General features: G+C 34.8%; 1 protein-coding gene across 1 annotated transcript; it reads right to left on the bottom strand.

Moving 5' to 3' along the window:
- Positions 1-1,638: 1,638 nt before the first annotated feature.
- On the bottom strand, positions 1,639-8,332 carry LOC137818261 (vacuolar protein-sorting-associated protein 11 homolog). The gene is made up of 5 exons (XM_068621563.1): positions 7,924-8,332; positions 6,790-6,963; positions 6,335-6,661; positions 4,486-6,237; positions 1,639-2,501 (listed from the first exon to the last, which is right to left on the bottom strand). Exons 1-5 carry the CDS (start codon positions 8,164-8,166, stop codon positions 2,112-2,114), a joined length of 2,886 nt encoding a protein of 961 aa, XP_068477664.1. The 5' UTR covers positions 8,167-8,332; the 3' UTR covers positions 1,639-2,111.
- Positions 8,333-22,566: the final 14,234 nt, after the last annotated feature.

The raw sequence follows: 22,566 nt of genomic DNA, 5'->3' as shown, positions 1-22,566 counted from the left end.
AAGGAAATGTGTGTGGTGATAAGTTGGTTAATTTAGGATTTATTCATAGAGAACTTTTTCATTGGTATAATAGACTACACCATCTAGTATGTTCTTAGAATTCTTTATGAATAGATAGTCTACCTATATATCATTTTTGTTAACATATGAGTTTTGATCTAATCCCTCCATATTTTGGTATTTTTTTCATATATTGACAAATGATTGTCATGAAGTATCATCATAGCTGAGATGTCAAATTGCATAATGATGCTTAACATGAAAACTTTTATTTAAAAAAAAAAGTAAAATATGTACATAAAAAAAATACCCTTTATACATAGTATTTATATAATATAATACTACATATTAATATTATATAATATTTATGATATAAATTACACAACATTTTGTTATCTTACAATAATGAAAAATATATTAATAAAATTAATATTCAAAGAAATATTATAGTAAGTTTCAAGATAATTTTCATGTTAACCAGGGTTGATTTATGTATGAATAAAAATCATCTTGTATTTAGACTAATTTAAAATAATTTCTATAAATTAAATTACACATAATTAATTTTAAAAAAAAAATATATTTATGAGTCTTAAGATTAACATCTTTATACATGAGACTCACACCCATCTAATTCTAAAATTAACATCCATACCCCTCTAATCAGTAATAGTATAAATCACACTAACTATTATACTTTTAATGCAATGACTGTATTTTAATAAATAAATATTACTCGGTTTCCTTATTTAATAAGAATATTTAATTTACTCAACCTAATCAATATACTAGAAATAAAGGCTATGTAATGTAATCATTTATCCTGTGTTCTTATCCTCTCCTTTAATATCTATATCATCAAGTAACAAAGAAGATTCTTTTTAGTAATATTCCTTTTACACATTTTCATCCGATTTCATCTTTCATGTTTTGATCATTTTTTTATTATAAATGTTATAATAATATAATTTTTTAATTACATTGACTGTTCTTCTAATCATAAAAAAATGTGATACAAATGCAACACATCTATTTCCATTAGTGTATCATGATGACGATATTTTCTCTAATTTTTTATGAAGGTATATATCATAGAAGACTTTTGTTTATTTGGTTGGAAAAAATGAGAAAATAAAAAAATAATATGCTAAAATTAGATTATTTTAATGTAACAATAATAAGTGAATAGATGAAAAATTCTAATGTGTTCGATTCGAAATGCTAAGACTTATAATTCTCAAAGATTAAGATAAGATTTCTCCTGTGCCCAAGGCCAGATTTGACACAAAATTCAAAATTTACTCTGAAAACTAAAATTTAATGGTCTGAACCCAGTCACACAGCATCAATTGGAGGTGCAAGCACTCAAAGCAAGAGGGAGAAAAAAAAACTAATAATGGATTGAACTTTAAACATCCAAGATCAGATAGAGCAAGAACTTCATCATTTTCTACATGTCTAACCCAATTATATACTCTGAGGTGAACCAAATCAGAATTTAGAAGTAACATGTATGTTGTCACGTGGAACAGAGTAAAAACCAATGTATGTTTAAAGAAATACAAAATAAATGGAATTTTTAATAGAACAGATAATAACAAATACAATATCAAATCTAAAGGAAAATCAGTGACAGTATGCTAAAGCAGACAATTCATATTATTACTATTATACCCTTCACAAAAATTAAAACAATCAAAATAAAAATCTCATTTCCATGACTACATTCCGGCATAATTTTACACTGAAAAACAAGAAAAAGAAAAGCATCACCTGAATTCATACCTAGTAAATCTCACATTGCCTTAAATATGCGGGTTGTATTTCCATCAAGTAAAAGCTGAAACGAAACAGTGCTTCAAATCCTCCCAAAAAGTTCAATACTATGGCGAAAGCGCAAGACCATTCAGGGATGAACCACTCCTGGTTAAAATTTACAACATTCAGCACATTATGGAAAATATGAACCCTGGACTCCAGACAACACGCAGCAATTAAGAGATCTATCTGAAACCCAAAAAATAACCAAATTTCATCCAAAATCCAGAGCCCAACATGCTTGATGTTAAATGAAGAAGTGCTGAAAAGCCAGTGGCAGAAATCTCAAGCCTTTAGAAACCACTAGTGGATGATGCAGTTCCGGATCTGGGTCCAGAAGTGGATCCATTACTTGTTTTGCTGATGATCCCTTTACCAAAATATTCGGCAATGACAGAAAACCCATCTTTAGAGCTCTTCACCTGGTGGAAAAATCTATCCTGATCCTTAGAATTTTGCTCTAAATTTCTTTTCATTTCCAAGACAGACCTATACTCAGGAGCACACTCAGGGCATTCTTTTTCATTATCGCCAAGGCAGCGCAGGTGGAATGAGTGCATGCACATGAAATGCACAGCAGGGAGATCAAGGGTGAAGGTGCATGCAGTGCACTTGCTAAGCTGAAAAATTCTAGCATTTGTCCTAAGATCTTGAATCTCTTTTCTCATTGACAGTGTGTCTTCCTGCACAAAAATACTTCTACGTAAATCCTTCCTTACTACTTAAAGAATAACAATCAACAAAGAACATCACCAGACTCATGAGGCAAAGGAAATTTTATCTACGTAAAAAGGAGCATTTGAGAACTATTCCTTAATAAATTAAATTTCATTATATTCAAAGATTTTTTTTATCAAAATCATCATTTGTGTTTCCCATTTATCATCACAATACACTACATCTTTAAACGGAACCAAAGCGTTCTAGGTGATGAAAATTCAACTCAACTGAAGAAAAAACAAGCCTCATGTTCTGTTATGACATGAAGATGCTGACTAAAACATATATTATAACAGAAAATGGGTGTCTGCTTCAACATTGAATAATCATAATCACCCAACTGTTAATGTTTAAATTTCAACAAGAGTCTTTCATTCATAACAGTTCAATAGTTACTTGGGTCTTCAGCCATGACAGATTTCGATGTCTTCAATTTCTACTAAAGTTTTCATGCATTTCATATTTAATTATGAAGGAATGATTCAAGAGTAATAGAAACTAAAAAATATATTGTTCAATTTCCTGCACAGACTCTTCATAGAATACTTCCATATAGTTTACAGAAAGAATAATAATTAAAAAAGAATAGTATTACATTCTCATGACATAGAAGGCTTTTATCTCAGTATTTTTTTCTTCTTCTTTTTTCCCATACTCCACCCCATCAGATAGGTGAGACTAACCTCTAGAGTACAGAAATTTATCTTCATACATGATTATTTGTTAGGCAAGAAAATAAGGACAGTATATGGAGGGTGTATCATACGAGGAAATTTAAGAATAAAGGATAAAGGGGGTTAGTTAGTTAGTTACGGATGGTCTTTAAATAAAGACCAACCGGGTAAGGGAGAGGGGATCAGACTGTATGTGTAACGTGGTGACAGGTAGTACCTGTGTGAAAGGAATAGTTTTCCTTTGTAATTGTTCTGTGTGTTTTGTGACAGTGCTGGAATAAAAAACAGAGTTATTCATTTTATTAACAGTGTTCTTGGAGTGAATCTTTATCTTTCTTTTTGGGAACCTATCACTATTTGAGAAATATTTTTCCATAAACTAAATTATATTACATCAAAAGAAATTATTTCTTATCCATAAAAAAGAACTCATTTTTTTTCATAAAAATCAATTCTATTTTGAAAAATGTAAATTGAGTTTGTTGAAGCTTTTGAAAAATAACTAGAATCTAAAGGAGATCAGATATTTTATTATTTTACATGAATAACAAGCATAAGGCATGTTTTATAACATGAAGATGCTGACCATAACAGATATAGTAACAGAGAACAGATATCTGCCACACATTGAATAATCAAAATCACCCAGTTGCTAATGCTCTAAATTTCAAGTACAAGTTTTTCATGCATGACAAATATTTTATATCTCCATCTCCTGTTAATATTTATTTAGGAAGGGGTTGAATAGAAATTTAAGAATAGAATAGACAAGGAAGAAAAAGTGAAGACACAATTTTGAAAAAGATGCACTGATCATTTTTGTGGTATTATGATACTATCCATATAATTTTGGACTTCATGCCATTTCTAAAAAGCCTCTCTGTACATTATTTTTACTGATATTAATATTAGTGCATTTTTATGGAGCACAAAGTATTGCTCCCACTAAACTTCAATCAGGATAAGGAATGAAATCATAGATATGTTACATATATGTTTCTGACTAAATTTTTTTAGTGAAAAAGAGAAAAAAAACACTTAGCTTCCTGTGTTTTCTATTTTTTAAAATTTTAAACTGCTTAGATTTAAAAACCATTATCTGCAAGTATCTATTTTCCAGAATGCATCTTTTGTTTAAATTGTTTATACCATTAAAAAACAAAAGGAATGGCAATTTACCAGAGTATGTACAATGGACACAACTTATAAACCATCAAATAATTAAGACACAACCTTATATCCTAAAAACAAATAAATAAAACTAATACCCAACCTGATATTTATCAATAGCTTGTCGGTCCTCCTCTATCATCTTTGATTCCCGCTCAAGCTTTCGAGCAATGTAATCTTTGATCACAGAAAGTGTGAGGCACGGATTTCGGGAGAGAGTTTGAAGCACAATTATAGGGGGCAAAATGTCGTCCCTCTCAATATAAGTCAGAACTTCTTTTACTTCTTTAGAACAATCTTCTCCAAGCTCACCAAAATATTTAAGTACATCGGCCCAAAGAGATGGGTCCCCTCCTTTAACTGAATCCCCCAGCCGTTGGCAGCATGCAATTAACCCCTCATGATCATGTGCCTGCATATAGCATGCAATTACTTCTTTATAGAGTTTCATCTTTTCATATATATACAAAAGTCCATCTTTGAATGCATTCATTTCACATAGTATAATTGCTAAATCAACATCATACTGTGGATGTTCTGTCTCTGGAGGCCATGCACTCTTAAGCAAGTGTAAACCCTTTTTATGCCTTTCAAGACAGTCCTTTCCATGTGCAGAACTTTTGTGATCAGCAGTGCTTCCATTAGACTGAACACTCATAGTTTTTGTTGATACTCCATTAAGGTAATTTCCACCATCATTAACTTGCGACATTGAAGGAAAGTTCAATTCATTGGATATATACAACTCTAAGAGGGTATTATGAATCTCAACTTGAGCAGGTGAGTCATTAACCTTATTCGTGTATTTTTCTAGAAAATCCATAAGGGACTGAGGATGATGAATGAAAATGCTAAGAAAATCAACAGGAGACGGCAACATAGACATATACACTCCATTTGAGCGTCCTCTGTCACCATCTTCTGTGCAAAGCCTAATGAGAATCTGAATAGTCTCCACTGGCTTGTGCTCGATCAGAATCTTCCCATACTCCTTTATTGTCATGCCTGCCTGACTTGATTCAAGGCTTGAAATATATTCCAAGGCTTCTTCATAGCTACCCAGATCTTCAAGCAAGATCTTCAAGTACCATTCATGCCTCCCTGCCTTCTTTGCAACATACATTGCATGCTCATGGTAATTGGCAGCACGGCAAACCCTGATTGCTGTTTCCACGTCAAATTTAAGTTCCCCAATGCTGTCATCACTTTTAATAAATAAACTTAACTTTTCAACATCTTTCAATTTGGTGTAACAGTTTAATAGAAGTGTGGTGTGATCTTTAGAAGCAAGACCCTTCTCATGTAGCTTCTCTAAGTAATTTGTGAGGTTGTAGATTCTTTGAGCATCCAAAAACTTCTGTATAACATAAGAAGGTTCAAGGTGACCAATAGTAAGTATGTACTGGGCCATTGCTTCATCATAGTCTTGCTTGCTATATAGATGATCCCCATATTTCCTTAGAACTTCAGCAGTAGCCGCAGCATCTGCTTGTTGAGTCTGTACAAGATTTATTGCTACAGTATATAGGTTTTTCTTGAATAACATGTCCAACTTGCTTTCCATATCCTTTTCTCCGATACATAAAGCTGATTTGTCATTCATTATGAGTATGATGTTACCCCATTCATAAAGCATATGAGAAACTTCTTTAACCAATGCACTGTGGGCTATTAATCGATTCTTCAGGTCATAGATGTTGAAAGTATGCTTTCCTGTTCTTTGATCTGCAATAACACACAAAAGGTATCCACGAAACCATCCAAGCAATTTCTTCTCTCCCTCAAAAGCCCAACAAGGACCACGCCCATCAATTTCATAAAAATATACTGCCTCTGGTCGACCAATTATCAACTCCTATTCATATTAACAAATAGAGACATGCATCATTTAGTAAGAATATAAATATGCACATTATAAATATATTTGAGAACAATGAACAAAGACATCATACAGAGCGTTCACTCATAGCAACACTGTTTACACCACATCCAATCTGATCAAGGGTTTGCCTTCTTGGCGGTTGATTATGCAATGAAAACAAGCTCACTGAACTTGGAGTCACTGCAAATAACTGTAGAGATTGACCATCCACCTTAAACCCAAGTCCAGTGATAGCAGAAAGAGTTTTGTCCGATTGGTTGTTTTCAACTTGAAGCCTGAAACGCGTGATACGCTCCCTTGCAATGTCTCCTTTGATGCAGTAAATAGAACCATTGTCTAAACCAATAGCTATGAGCAATATAGGTGGCACTTCTTCTAAAACCAAAAAAGATGTAATCTGCAGTACACCGTGATTCCAAGCCATCAAAATATGGGACTCACAATAAAACCACATTACTATACTAACCAGTTTTACAATCATCAATCATAAAATGAATAGTAACAAGCATGCCATTCATTCATTACCTTTGCCTCAGGAAATTGATTAGTGAATATCCGCAATATCCCAACACAATCAGGACTCGTTGTGCTCGAACTCTCCGGCTGCATCTTGTCAAGGTCAAAAACCTTGAGGCACAAAGCTGATTGCTGGGGAGTAAGCTGCTCATCCCCCCCAATCGTTACCAGAAAATTGCGTTGCTGGTTAATCCACACACAAAACACACCTCTTTTAACTTCAGTTTAAGAATCAAAGCACAACCCTAGACAACCCAATAAAGCATGCGTTTGGTTATCTTATCAGTTGAAATTAAACTAACCAAACCTAAGTTCAACACAAATGACAGAAAGTTTTGCTTCTACATTTCATGATTTGGAATGTGTGAATGTCAGTTCGCATTATTACAAACGAACATCCAAACATGCTCTTAAACCACAAAAGCCCTTCAGCAAAGTACAATCCTCAATCACATAAAAAAACACTGTACTACTAAGCATTCTTGTAAAAAATGGTAACAACCGCAGCATCAGAATTTTTTTGGAATCACCACACAACTAAAATTTTGCTGCGTAAAGGTTTTCGGAGTCATCGGCAACCGCAATTGAATGCGGCCACATATATTCACAATCTCCTACATCAACAGGGATCGCGACAAAACCACAATCACAACCGCAATTTAAAACATTGCTGCTAAGCCCGGTATCTCTTATCACCAATCTTCACAACTAAAAATAGGATTCTAGAAAATTCCTCCGCCGAACAGCCAGCAATCTGACACAACTGAAAGCAGGATTCTAGAAAATTACATCGATGATCCCACCTTACAAGGTGCTTCTGAGGAAAGACAACGGAAGAAGAGTGAGGTTGAACTACTTAATTCCAGCCATTAAAACCATAACTGAACTCCAATTCAAGAATCAAAAGCGAAATTGAACTGCTACTTCCCCGAACAAAACATTTAAACCACAAAATACCTTCCTCAATCCTTCACAAATAAAATGCAAAAAAAAAAAAAAAACAGAAAAATCCACTTCACTAAACTCGCGGATTCTCTCACCGATCCTCACAATTAAAATTCTAAAAAATTCCAATAACATCATCAGACGCAATTAAAAAAACGGAACAATTGTAGAAAATCGCAACAATAATTTATCTCTCACCTTGAGTTGCTGAAGAAAGAGAACGCTGGAGGAGTGAGGTTGGAAAGCGTAATTGAACTTTAAGCCGCGATCGAAGAAGCAAACGACGCCGTCGTCGAAGCCGGTAACGACTTTGCCCCTACCGCTGGAGCAGCACTCGATCTTCTTCTCCCGGACGACGTCGTCTCCGTCGTCGCCCTCGGGAACGGAGCACTTGGCGCCGTACTTTTCCTCGAAGAATTCGAACTTCCGCCACTGATACATCTCGCGAATCAAAGCCTCGCGTTCTCAGATTCTCGCCAAAATCGCGTTTCGCCTTTTCCTTTCTCACAAATCTCTCAGGCCAATTAGCACGTTGCAATGCACAGCGTCGTGTAGTTCAAAATATTTTCTTTTTATTTTATTCATACATTACTTAATTTCAATTTATACATATGAAAGAAATTCTATAAATTAATTTATACATATATTAATTCTTCTAAATATGCTCTTGACAATTAAATTATAAGAGTATGTTAAACTGATAATTGAAATTAATAAAATGACAAAATAGTTCTTGTAAATGTACGATAAAGGAATATAGTTAGACCCTAATTATAAAACGTCTATTTATTTACATTTTTTACTTTAAATGTGTGATTATATTTGGTTAGCGAATTAAAAAGTTTAAACTTTTTATAATTAAGGATCAGTTTGTTTTTATTATTACAAATTTAAGGATTAAATTAATTACTAATTTATAGTTTAAGGATTACTTTATCTGTTAGTTAATTTAAACTTAATTCAACTTTTTATTATAAATTCAATGAATACATTGATGGATTATATATAATTTCATAAATTACTTTCAGCGCTTTATTTTTTTTTTCAAAATATAATTGACAGTTTATTTGTTTTTTTCTTTCTTTTGGAAATCTTTTAGGATTTATTTAGTTTTTCCATTTTTAATTTATTATTTTTAATTTGAATTTAAACTTTTAAAATGAAATTTCTATAACTAAATAATATTATATCATAACTAACTATTTATATTAAATATACATTTTTCATGTATTCAAAAATATTTATTTATTTAAAATAATTTTTGGTTATACAAATAAACAGTAATAGATTAGAAAATTTATATAATAAAAAATATGTATGGTTTAATTAGGTTTGATGTGCAAAGTAATAATAGATGCCCAAGTTTCTGTAATAGAGAAATATTTGTCTATTATACAGGTCAAGAAATTAGGATTCTATACCAAACATAAAATGCATATCAATGAATATAAATAGATATAATTTTTAAGCATCTCTATAAATATTTTTATTTTTAGATTAGAAAAATTGAAACTAACTTTTTATTTATAAATTGAAGTTAATTCATATAAAAAAAATTAAAATTGTAATTTATAGATAAAATAATTTTAGTTTGTAACCTTAATTGGATTAGGTATCGACCTAAGCTTAATTGGGTTCATGATCAATACATGATTTCAACTCAAACTCGATTAATGTGGGGACGAATTATTTTATAAAACCCACATATACTCCCTTGTATCTCATTGGAATTTATTTTTCAGTTTTTACGAAGATATAGAACGATTAAAGATATATTAATTGATAATATATTTTTTGTTGTTATTTAATTCTATTATAATGTTATTATGTTGATAAAAGATAAATCAGAGGAGATTAGCCAAAAAAAATTATAAAAATAGAGGATGGTCCAAAAATGTAAGGAAGTATGATTCAAATAATACATACTACACTAATAAATTTTATACTCTTACTAACTTGATCGTCGGAGTATTGTAATGAGGTAGAGTCTCCTTCATCTCATTATGACTCTTTCAATATTTAAGAGCTGCAATTACAAGAAGATAATCTCGAAGACCACGCATCTGACCTCAACTCGACGACATCGGTATAGAAGTTTAATTTCATTTATTTATTTATTTATCTAATAAATGCTTCCAAAGAAATTCATTTAAATATATTTCAAATAAATTAAAATAGAAAAATAGGTATTTGGATGGAAATTTTTTAGAGCATAATTAAAATAAATTAAAATCTCAAAAATTTATAATTAATTTAATTACTTTAAGTCATATAGTTTCAGTCATCCAATTTATAATAGCACTTCTCCGACCACAAACTAGTAATTTATAATTACTTTGTCATATAGTAATTTTTATGGTCACAACTCGAATTTTTATGGTCACAATCTCCAACCAAGTCATGTTAACATTTCACGTGATTCCCATAATCGGCTTTTTGTTTCTTTTGGCACTGGTCTTGGTAACATATATGTTTTAAAAAAAATTATTCACATGTTTTGTCGCGCATTGCTACTTGAATAATAGATTCCAAAGCAACTAATTATATTATATCATCCCTAAATTATTTTCAAATTTATTTAAAAATAAAGCTCTTCCATATCAAATTGCCCAATAGTACAACTCTTATAGCATTATTTTGGCACAATCTAATCTTTGTTAACTTTTGTTGTTTATGATGTAATTTATTTTCTTAACAAAGATACAAGATGACTCGGGATTAAATAGAACCTAAAACTCTTTTTCACATATTGATAGATCATTTTGAAAAATAAACAAAATTAATACAATAATTTATATTGGTTCATTCATAATTATTGGACTACATATATATAATTCTCCTTTAAGAAACTTTTCAAAAAGGTTCCACTAGTCAAAGCTTAACTACAAACAAGTAAAATTCATTTGTAGTTATCCCTTCTCAATCTCCCAATTAGACTCAAAACTCAAGTATTCTTTAGTTTTCACTCTTGGCTATTAACACATATGGTAAAGAAGGAAACTCTCAAATAAATTATGTAGCAAAAACTCTCACAAGTGGATAACTTCACATAATGAAGAGTACAAAGGTTTCACACTTTCCATAAAGAACTGTTGGGTATGAAATCAAGACCAACTGGGTTGGGCTGACAAGACATCATGTACACAGTTGAAGCGCATGTGAACATTGTTTTGTGGCTTCAAGTGAGAGATTGTTGGGTATGAAGTCAGGACTAATTGGGTTGGGCTGACTAGGCACCATGTTTAGTGGGTGGGCTTAATCATTGTGTCCCTTTTATAATCTTTATTTAAAGAGATCATTGTACTTGTAATTGGTGTGCAACAGGACAAAATGAAAACCTAATAGTTGCCCATGTGGATGTAGGTTGCAGTTGGTGACCAAACCACGTTAAATCTTGTGTTGTTTATTTTCTGCAGTTGATTCGTGATTATGTGTGTTGCTTCCGCGTGCATTTTTCCCATCAAGTGGTATCAAGAGCTTTGGTTCGTTTACACACTAGAGATCCGATCAGCAGAAATTAATCGACGAGACGTGAAAATTGCGATTGTAGTAGCGTCCCAAAGTTAGGGTTTCGCAGAGGCGGCAACAACATCTCAAAGTTAGGGTTTCGCAGAGGCGACAACAACGTCCCAAAGCTAGGGTTTCGTAGGGGCTGAAGTAGCGTCCCAAGGCTTAGGGTTTCACGACGGTGCAAGGAGGAGGCTCCCAGATCTGCTTCACGACGATGGTGACCAGTGACGGTGGTGGTGTGGAGCGTCAGTGCAGTGGGGATTGCGACCAGGTCTGTTGGTGAGTGATTTTGGGTGGTGCAAAAAAAAAAAGATTGTCAAGATCTGAAATTAGTTGTACCGAGTGTCTCGTTTAGTCATTTGAGATGGCAGAAGACGGGAGGTTCCGAATTGAAAATTCGATGGTACAAATTTCAGTTGGTGGAAAATGCAAATTGAGGATTTGCTAGTTCAGTTACTGAGCACATCCATAAAACGAATTCGATCTTAGCCAGACTTATGTCAGTGGGCATTAAGTTCGATGATGAAGTTCAAGTTTTACTACTGCTATTATCTTTGCCTGACAGTTGGTCCAGAACGGTTAGAGTAGTTACCAGTTCAGCGGGATCTGATGGATTTACTTTTGAGAAGATTCGTGATCTCGTTCTTGGCGAAGACGTCAGAAGAAGGAGTTCTGGGGAATTATCTAGTGAATCGCTATATGTCATCAGAGGTAAGAAAAATATCAGAGATAGTGGGACCAAGAACAAAAGAAGAAGTCAGTCAAAGACTCGGGATTGCTCAAGTGTAACATGTTGGAACTGCAAAGAGGTGGGACATTTCAGGAATCAATGCCCAAATGATAAATAAGTCAACATTGCATAAGACTTCGCGGACGAGGACCTTTTAGTCTGTTGCGCGGATAGCAATGTGGATTCCTGGGTCATGGATTCTGAAGCATTGCAGAATCTAGTTATTGGGGACTTTTCAAAGGTAAGACTAGCAGACAACACTCTTGATGTTACGGGCATGGGTGACATAGTGTTGAAGGCACCAGTTGGTTTATGGACTTTGAAGGATGTCAGAGTTGTTCCAAGCTTGACGAAAAGTTTGATTTCTGTTAGGCAGTTGGACGAATAGGAACATGAAGTGAAGTTCGGAAATCAGTAGTGGAAGGTTGTCAAGGAAAGTCTTGTTATGGTCGGTGGAAGAAAGAGAGGTTTGTTGTATATGGTCGGTGTTTGAGGGAGTGACCATCCCAGTTCAGAAGATAAACAAAGTCCGGTTCACAGAATCTCGTGGGCAGAAGAGGCTTGTCTTTACAAGAGAGGAACCCAGAGTCACAGGTCAGATTTAGGATGAACGAGCAAGGAAAGGTTCAGGTAGACCAGTCAGAGGTACTTATGGCAGTGGGAGCACGGGTCGTGCTTCAGTTGAGATTCCTAGACAACAGTGGGTTAGAAGAACCAGTATTCCAGCGGTTGAAACTTCTCCAGAAAATTTCTTGTTGAATATGGAGAGTGTTTCTTCTCAGGTTGTTCCAGGATTCGACAGTTCCTATAAGTGGGAGTCGGTAGGAACAGAGAACGGATCAGTGACTGACGTGTCGAAACTCAGGAGAGTTTTAACGAAGTCTTCAAAATGATTAAGAAGGTTGATGGCAATTAGAGGTGGAACATTGAGTTCCGTCGACAGATTACAAAAGTACATGTACACAGTTGAAGCACATGTGAACATTGTTCCGTGACTTCAAGTGGGAGATTGTTGGGTATGAAGTCAAGACCAATTGAGTTGGGTTTGTTGGGTTTAATAGTGTCAATGTTCAAGAGGGGGGGTGAATTGACCTTTTAAAATCTTTTCGCAGAAACAGAGTTTAACACAGGTTACAGAAAATAAATCTATTTATGTGACAATGAACAAATTTATTTTGGCACTATTTGTGTGTTTGAAAAGCGTTTATACAACAAGGTTAATCACAAGATAATGCAGATGGATTTTTTAGATGCACACACACTGATATCAGATTAAGAAACAATGAATCACAAAAACAGTAAGCTTTAATTTCAAGCACAAAGATTTAAGTTCAATTAATGGCTATACAGTGAATTGAATTAATTCTTACAATCAACCTGTTCCAGTGGCTTTTAACAGATTATAAGTATTCTTATTGAAATCAAACAGTTTTCCAGAAATTAATAACAGTATGAACTGAGCCCAGAAAGAACATATTTATTTCTTTGCTGTTTTAACAATTATGCAGAAACTTAAGTGCAGAGATTGAGAGAGAATGAACACAAGGCAGTTATACTGGTTCACTCAACTGAGCTACATCCAGTCTTCACCTAAACCAAGGTGAAATTCACTAAACACAGTACAACCAAGTACAGTTTCCACTGTTCTTGAAACCTACAAGAACTTAGGTACTCTTGCTGAAAAAACCTATTTCAGCACACACCCACTCTTCAAGAACCCCTATCAAGAAGAGTGTACAATCAAACTTTTACAAGAAATGAAAAGTGAAACGACTACACCTGATTGAGGATACACAGATATGCCTTAAACCAGTAGGCAAGATTGCTAGAACAGTAACAGCACCTCACACCAAGCTTTTTGAACCAAACCAAGAACAAGCACTTTGTGATTTTCGAAATCTTTGAAGAACAGATGCTAATTCTCTGCAACCTCTTAATTCTCTGCTGTAAAACTTGTTTTCACAAATGTGTGAACAGTTTTTAAACTCAGAAACAAGTTTTCATTTTATAGAAAACCAACTTATAACAGTATTTTGAAAAACAGTTAAAGCTGTTATAAAATGAACAAATTGAAAATAAAATGAACTGATTTATTTTCAAAAAACAGTTAGAGAATTTGTTATGTGAGGACTTAGTCAGTTATTCTGGTGCAGGGATAAAACTGAAAAACGTTTAAGCAAGACAAGACACCAGAGACAAAAAGAATCTATTCATTTACAGATGAACAGATTTATTTTTCAAAACGAAAATAGAGAAGCTTAACTATTTGAAACACAGTCGTTTTTAAAGGTTTGACTTAGTCAAAATTCTTGATGCACAAAATCTAATTTTCACAAGACTTAGCCAAGGCATCAGTTTAAAAATGAATCTGTTTATTTAGAAAAGAACAGATTTATTTTTATGCAGTAAACTTGTTTTTTGTAAAACATGTGAAAAACAGTTTAAGAAAACTTATGCTTATTCTTATCATATGGCCAGTGGTTATGAAGTGAGTTACTCAGCAAAAAGCCCACTCTTAAACAACCTCTAAGCATTACCTAAGACACACTTAAAGCAAACCAAAATACATATGAAATGTACATATAAGTCTTCATCAAACACATATCTTGAAGGGGCAACAACCATCTTCAACAATCTCCCCCTGTTTGATGGAGACAAATCCCCATAGCTAACCTCATAGCTTTGTTGCTTTAAGTACCTGCACTGCACCAGATTTTAAACCAGAAAAAAAATCAACATTGCATAACATGTAAAATTGGTTTAAAGGTGCAGAGTTAACTCCCTGTTTCAGCTAGCTTCACCAAGCATGGTGAGCTATATTTCTCCCCCTTTGGATTCATCAAACAGCATATAAGCATAGGGAATAAAGGGATATAAAGCAGAAACTAGAAGCATAATAGTCCAGAAAATAAACCAAATTGTTCAGAATTACAAACATTTGAAAACTGATAAAGAAAGCATTAAAAACAGAAAACTACTGATCCTTGTAGTAAAGCTCTGCAAGTTGTGCTTGGACTCCTTCAATCTGATTATCAAGGTGTTGAAACCTTGCATGAGTAGCCTCAAAGTGTGCCCTTTGTTCTGCAGATATAACACCAAGACGATACAGCACTTGTCTTTCAAACATAGACTTTGGCTCTCCTCGGTATTCTGGAACTTGATAGGCAACTATGGCATTTGCAGCAACTTCCTCATGCACAGACTGGGCAGGAGGTGAGTCATCATCCATAGGAACAGCTTCATCCTCATCCTCATGTTCTGCTTGAGGGTCCTTCCCTTTGAGAACCACCCACTTATTCTCAATTTTGTGAAAGCCCATTTTGGTGAGAGTTGAAGTATCAATCTCACTTACAACCTTGATTGGATCGTTTCTCTCATTTGTAACATCAATACCAAAGTAATTAATCAATTTGGAAACAATTATAGCATAGGGAAAACAGTAATCAGCCAACCTTTTTTATTTGAGCATGTGTTCATTGATTATGAAAACCCAATTTACCTTTACCTTGTTCATGATGCAATACAGAAGAATTAGATCCTCTTCATGTAAAACAGCATGGTTGGTACCTCTTGGGATAAGTTGTCATGCTATGATGTATGCAACAAGTCGTGGAGTGAGGTTCAAATGTCCTGCATGGAACCGGTTTATACTCTCTGTAGGGTTCCTCAAGCAACTCTTATAATATTACAGCTTGTTGAATTATGAAATTCCACTGGTATTTCCCTTTCCTACTTTCAATCCAGCATATTTTATTCCAGCCACAGAGTTCCACACCTCACTTGTGATCTTCATCTTGATCCCTTTCACATAAGAGACAACATTTTTTCCATCCAATGTGAGGTTACTATAGAACACCTTAACCAAGTCAGGATATACATTACCCGTGAGTTCTAGCAGCATTTTCAGCTTTTGGTGCTTCAACACAGCCCTTGTTTCTGTCAAGTTTTCTGATTTCAGTCAGTTGAAATCCAGCACCTTGGGTATGTTGATCTGCTTCCTGCTTGTCTCGTGAATGTAGGCATTGATGTCTTCTTCATTTCCAGCAAACCAACCTTCTAGTACACCTTGAGAGGTGGTTTGCTTTCCCTTGCCTTTCTGTTTTTGTCTTGAAGACGAAGCCATGGTTGAACCAGAAAATATCTCTTGTTTCTAATGGTGAGAATCAAAGAAAGGCAGCCAATGTGGGTAGCAAATATTCACAAGATTTATAGCAGAATAAATGGATTGGTATGGTAGTTATGAGTGGATATGCATAAAGATTTTATGCTCTGAAATTGTGCAGAGTATCTTTGAAAATATGCACCAAATATTTAGGGTCACGATGCATACACACAAAACTTTATTGAGCACACAAACCATCAAATCGGTTACCAACCTTGACCAAAACCGTCAAAGGTACAGAGGTTAATGCCCACTAGGTCAATCAAGCAGTCAAAGATCAGAATTTCTCTTTCCTAGTCATTAATGCATATCAGTACAGAAAATAAACACATTCAATTGCGAATAAACAGATTTAATTTTTCACTACTAAGAACAATTGACATTTATAATTCCCAATTTATTAAGCAGAAAATTAAACCTATTTTTAGCTAATGGTTTTGTGAACAGATAAGCAAGTTGTAAATCAGTACCAATGAACTTAATCTCACATGTTCCATTAGATATGTGTTCCCTTAGAAAATGATGCCTAATTTCAATGTGTTTGGTTCTTGAATGCATGACAGGATTTTTGGTTAAGTTGATTGCACTTGTATTATCACACAGCAGAGGTATATGGTTAAGTAAGATACCAAAATCATTCAATTGCTGTCTTAGCCATATAGTTTGAGCACAGCAACTCCGTGCTGCAATGTATATTGCTTCAGCAGTGGAGAGAGCTACACAAGCCGGCTTTTTGCATTGCCATGAGATCAAGCTTGATCCAAGCAAGTGGCATGTTCCACTTGTGCTCTTCCTATCTATTTTGCAACCTGCAAAATCTGAATCAGAATATCCAGTTAAGCTTAATGAGATGTTACCTGGATACCACAAGCCAACTTCCTTAGTTCCTTGCAAATACTTCAAAATCCTTTTGACAGCATTGTAGTGTGACTCTTTAGGAGCAGATTGAAACCTTGCACACATGCACACTGCAAACATTATGTCTGGTCTGCTGGCAGTGAGATACAGTAGTGATCCTATGAGTCCTCTGTATTTGGTTTCATCAACAGAAATTCCAGCTTCATCATGATCCAAATGACAGCTTGTTGAGAAGGGTGTGCGGATTGGTTTATACTTGTCCATTTCAAATTTCTTCAGCAGATCCTTGCAATACTTAGCTTGACTTAAGAAAATTCCATCCTTGAGTTGTTTGACCTGCAACCTAGAAAATAGTTCAACTCACCCATCATTGACATTTCAAATTCACTCTTCATGACTTTCACAAAAGCTTCACACAATCCTCCATTGTTTGATCCAAAAATGATGTCATCTACATACACTTGTACTAGGATTGTGTCATCTCCTTTCTTCTTAATGAACAAGGTCTTATCTGATGTGCCTCTTTCATAGCCTTGAGAGATGAGAAAATCACTTAGCCTCTCATACCATTGCCTAGGAGCTTGCTTGAGTCCATAAAGAGCCTTTTTGAGTTTGAACACGTATTCTGGATGTTGATGGTCCTCAAAACCTGGTGGTTGTGAAACAAATACCTCTTCATTTATATAACCGTTTAGAAAGGCACTCTTCACATCCATTTGAAACAGCTTGAACCCTTTGATGCAGGAAAAGGCAAGTAGCAATCTAACAGCTTCTAACCGAGCCACTAGTGCATAGGTCTCATCATAGTCTATCCCTTCTTCTTGATTGTACCCTTTGGCTACTAGCCTAGCTTTATTTCTGGTAATTACCCCGTGCTCATCCATCTTGTTCCTAAATACCCATTTTGTTCCAATTACATTCATCTCAGGTATTCTAGGAACAAGAGTCCAGACCTCATTAAGAGCAAATTGATTCAGTTCCTCTTGCATGGCTAAAATCCAGTTGTTGTCCTTGAGGGCTTCATTCAAATTCTTGGGTTCAACTTAAGATACAAAGGTCATTGCTTCATCGAAATTGTTCAAGGATTTTCTAGTTGACACTCCTTTCTCAATGTTCCCAATGACATTGTCAAGGGTTAAGTCTCTTGGAGTTTTCCACTCTTTTGGCAAACTTGCAGCTGCAATAGATTCTTGTATAGCATGTGTATCAGCAGTATCAAAATGAATCGATTCATTTTGATTTAAAACAGATTTAAATTCATTACTATCAAGGTCATCAGCAGCAGTTTTAGATAAGCTATGATCAGTTTCATCAAATACAACATGCATTGACTCTTCTACTATGAGCAACCTTTTATTGAAGACTCTATATGCATGACCATTCAAAGCATAACCAATGTGCACAGCTTCATCAGATTTAGCATCAAACTTACCAAGATTTTCTTTGCCATTATTCAATACAAAGCATTTACACCCAAATACCCTAAGGTGGCTCACACTAGGTTTTCTGCCCTTATACAATTCATATGGGGTTTTCTTAAGAATAAGTCTTATTAAGGTTCTATTCAACACATAAGCTGCAGTATAGACTGCATCTGCCCAAAAATACTTAGGGAGCTTAGATTCATTTAGCATGGTCCTAGCTAGTTCCTCTAAAGACCTATTTTTCCTTTCAACAACACCATTTTGTTGGGGTGTCCTAGGGGCTGAAAAGGTATGTGCTATCCCATGCTTCTCACAGAACCTCTCAAACTTAGCATTTTGAAACTCTCCCCCATGATCACTTCGAATTGATTTAATGCAGCAACCATTTTCATTTTGCAGAATCTTTGCTAATTTCTTAAAGGCAGTGTAAGCATCATGTTTATGTGCAAGAAATAAAGTCCATGTAAATCTAGAGTAGTCATCCACAACAACTAAAGCATACAAATTTCCAGCCAAGCTAGCAACTCTAGATGGACCAAATAAGTCCATATGTAACACATCCAATGAATTTTTTGTAGAGACAATATCCTTTAACTTGAAAGAGGATTTGATTTGTTTACCTTTCACACAAGCATCACAAAGCCTGTTGTCCTGAAATTTAATGTTAGGTAAACCAGAAACTAAATCTTTAGATTTCAGCTTATTTAAGTGATTAGTGTGTATGCGGGCTAACCTCCTGTGCCACAGCCAAGACTCATCACTTCTAGACAGCAAATACTCATTTGAAGAGTTAGTTTCCATGATATTCAACAGATATATGTTATTCACTCTCTTACCAGTAAACAGTACCTTACTAGTTGAATTGCTTGAGATTGTGCAGCCATTTGACTCAAAGTTCACTTTGTATCCTTTGTCACAAAGCTGACTTATGCTGAGAAGGCTATGCTTGAGTCCTTCTACATAAAGCACATTCTCAATGGTTGTTGAGTTTCCTGTTCCAACAGTACCTCTGCCCAAAATCCTCCCTCGATTATTATCACCATAGGTTACATGTCCTTCTGCTTTGAGTTTCAAGCTAGTGAATTTTGTAAGATCTCCAGTCATATGCTTGGAACAGCCACTGTCCAAGTACCACTGATTTTTCTTGCTGCCAATCTGCAAAACAGAATAAAATGATACAAATGGTACCCTTTTCAGTATAGGGTCCAGCACAGATTAAAACCTTCTCTTTGGTAGCCATTTTGCTAAATTCTTAGGCACAAGATGCTTTCTAGCAATGCAAGACCTAGAGGTATGACCAGATTTCATGCAGTAAAAACAGGTTACATGAGATGCCTTTTTGCCACTATTAAAAGTTGAAAAAACTGATTTTGCTGGAACAAAATAACTTGAAAGCTTTTTGACATTGGTTACATTTCCAGGGGTATAACCAAGACCATTCTTATTGAAAACAGCATTCTGTGAGCCAAGGAGAGACTCAAGGTTCTCTCTTCCCTTGGTGAAATTGGAAAGGGTTTTCAGCAAATACTCCACTTGTTTTTCCAATTTTTTGCAGTTTTCACAGGTTTTAATAGAGGCATGCAATCATGTTAGTTCAAGGCTTACCAAATCTGTTTTGGCTTTATGCAATTCTTCCTCAAGTGTTTTTACTTTAGGTGCAAACACATTGTTTACCTTTTGCAGCTTATTGCATATTACAGCTAGCCTATTTGCTTCATCATGAGTTTCCTTGAAAGCAGCAAGCAAATCATCATAGTTATCAGAATCAGCAGAAAAATTACTTACTGAATCAGAGCTTGACTCCTCATTCTTCATCATGAAGCACAAATTATTTTCCTCATTCTCAGTTGAAGAGCTGTTGGTTGAAGATACTTCATTTTCCTCCCATGAGATGTAAGCTCTTCTTCCCTGGTTCCTTTCACTTTTCTTGCTGGCAGATTTGTCATTTGCTTGATTGTCTGGACAATCTGTTTTGATATGCCCTGTTTTGCCCCAGCCAAAGCAAGTATACTTAGAGGAATTTGAATAATTGGGTTTAGGATACCTTTTTTTCTACTGGTTCCTATTTATGCTTTTCTTCAGGAATTTGCTGAATCTTTTTGTAAGAAGACTGATTGTTTCATCATCTTCAGCATCTTCTTTTTCCTCCTTGATCTCATTCAGTTCAGTTGCTTTCAGTGCAAGACCTTTGGATTTTTTCTCTGTTGTTTCCTGCTCTTTGAGTCTCTTGAGCTCTAGCTCATGCTCCATTAGCTTTCCAAAGAGTGCACCAGTTCCCAGCTTTGACAGATCACGGCTTTCGGATATGGAAGTCACCTTTGGTTGCCAGCTTCTGTCGAGGCACTTCAATATCTTTATGTTGAGTTCCTCTCTGTCAAATTCTTTTCCCAAACCAGTGAGGTGATTCACAATATGAGTGAACCTTTTCTGCACATCAGCAATGCTCTCCTCGAGTTGCATTCTGAACAATTCATATTCTTGGATGAGACAATGTTTTCTTGACCTCTTCACATCTTCAGTACCTTCATGAGTGACTTCTAAGACCTCCCACATCTCCTTAGTTGAATTACATTGGGATATCCTGAAGAACTCATCCATTGTTAATGCAGAGGTTATGATGTTCTTGGCCACAAGATCATATTGAGCTTTCTTCCTTTCGATCTCATTCCATTCAGATCTTGGCTTTACCACTTGTTCATCCTTGACAACCTGCATTGGCACATAAGGTCCATGGACCACAGCTTCCCAAATTAATGCATCCATAGATTCCATGAAAATTCTCATTCTAACTTTCCAAAATGCATAATTCATTCCATTGAACATAGGTGGTCTATTAACAGCAAAACCTTCAGCAAAAAAGCACATTAAACTCAGACATTATTACAAACAAACTTGATTAAAATACAAGTCCTAGCTCTTGATACCAATTGTTGGGTTTTAATAGTGTCAAAGTTCAAGAGGGGGGGTGAATTGACCTTTTAAAATCTTTTCGCAGAAACAGAGTTTAACACAGGTTACAGAAAATAAATCTATTTATGTGACAATGAACAAATTTATTTTGGCACTGTTTGTGTGTTTGAAAAGCGTTTATACAGCAAGGTTAATCACAAGACAATGCAGATGGATTTTTCAGATGCACACACACTGATATCAGATTAAGAAACAGTGAATCACAAAAACAGCAAGCTTTAATTTCAAGCACAAAGATTTAAGTTCAATTAATGGCTATACAGTGAATTGAATTAATTCTTACAATCAACCTGTTCCAGTGGCTTTTAACAGATTATAAGTATTCTTATTGAAATCAAACAGTTTTCCAGAAATTAAGAACAGTATGAACCGAGCCCAGAAAGAACAGATTTATTTATGATTGAACAGGTTTATTTCTTTGCTGTTTTAACAATTATGCAGAAACTTAAGTGCAGAGATTGAGAGAGAATGAACACAAGGCAGTTATACTGGTTCACTCAACTGAGCTACATCCAGTCTTCACCTAAACCAAGGTGAAATTCACTAAACACAGTACAACCAAGTACAATTCCCATTGTTCTTGAAACCTACAAGAACTTAGGTACTCTTGCTGAAAAAACCTATTTCAGCACACACCCACTCTTCAAGAACCCCTATCAAGAAGAGTGTACAATCAAACTTTTACAAGAAATGAAAAGTGAAACGACTACACCTGATTGAGGATACACAGATCTGCCTTAAACCAGTAGGCAAGATTGCTAGAACAGTAGCAGCACCTCACACCAAGCTTTTTGAACCAAACCAAGAACAAGCACTTTGTGATTTTCGAAATCTTTGAAGAACAGATGCTAATTCTTTGCAACCTCTTAATTCTCTGCTGTAAAACTTGTTTTCACAAATGTGTGAACAGTTTTTAAACTCAGAAACAAGTTTTCATTTTATAGAAAACCAACTTATAACAGTATTTTGAAAAACAGTTAAAGCTGTTATAAAATGAACAAATTGAAAATAAAATGAACTGATTTATTTTCAAAAAACAGTTAGAGAATTTGTTATGTGAGGACTTAGTCAATTATTCTGGTGCAGGGATAAAACTAAAAAACGTTTAAGCAAGACAAGACACCAGAGACAAAAAGAATCTATTCATTTACAGATGAACAGATTTATTTTTCAAAACGAAAACAGAG

The sequence above is a fragment of the Phaseolus vulgaris genome, chromosome 10 (assembly GCF_000499845.2).
Source record: "Phaseolus vulgaris cultivar G19833 chromosome 10, P. vulgaris v2.0, whole genome shotgun sequence".
Classification (NCBI taxonomy): Eukaryota; Viridiplantae; Streptophyta; class Magnoliopsida; order Fabales; family Fabaceae; genus Phaseolus; species Phaseolus vulgaris.
The sequence above is the reverse complement of the archived record's forward strand: the minus strand, read 5'-3'. Positions and strand labels throughout refer to the sequence as shown.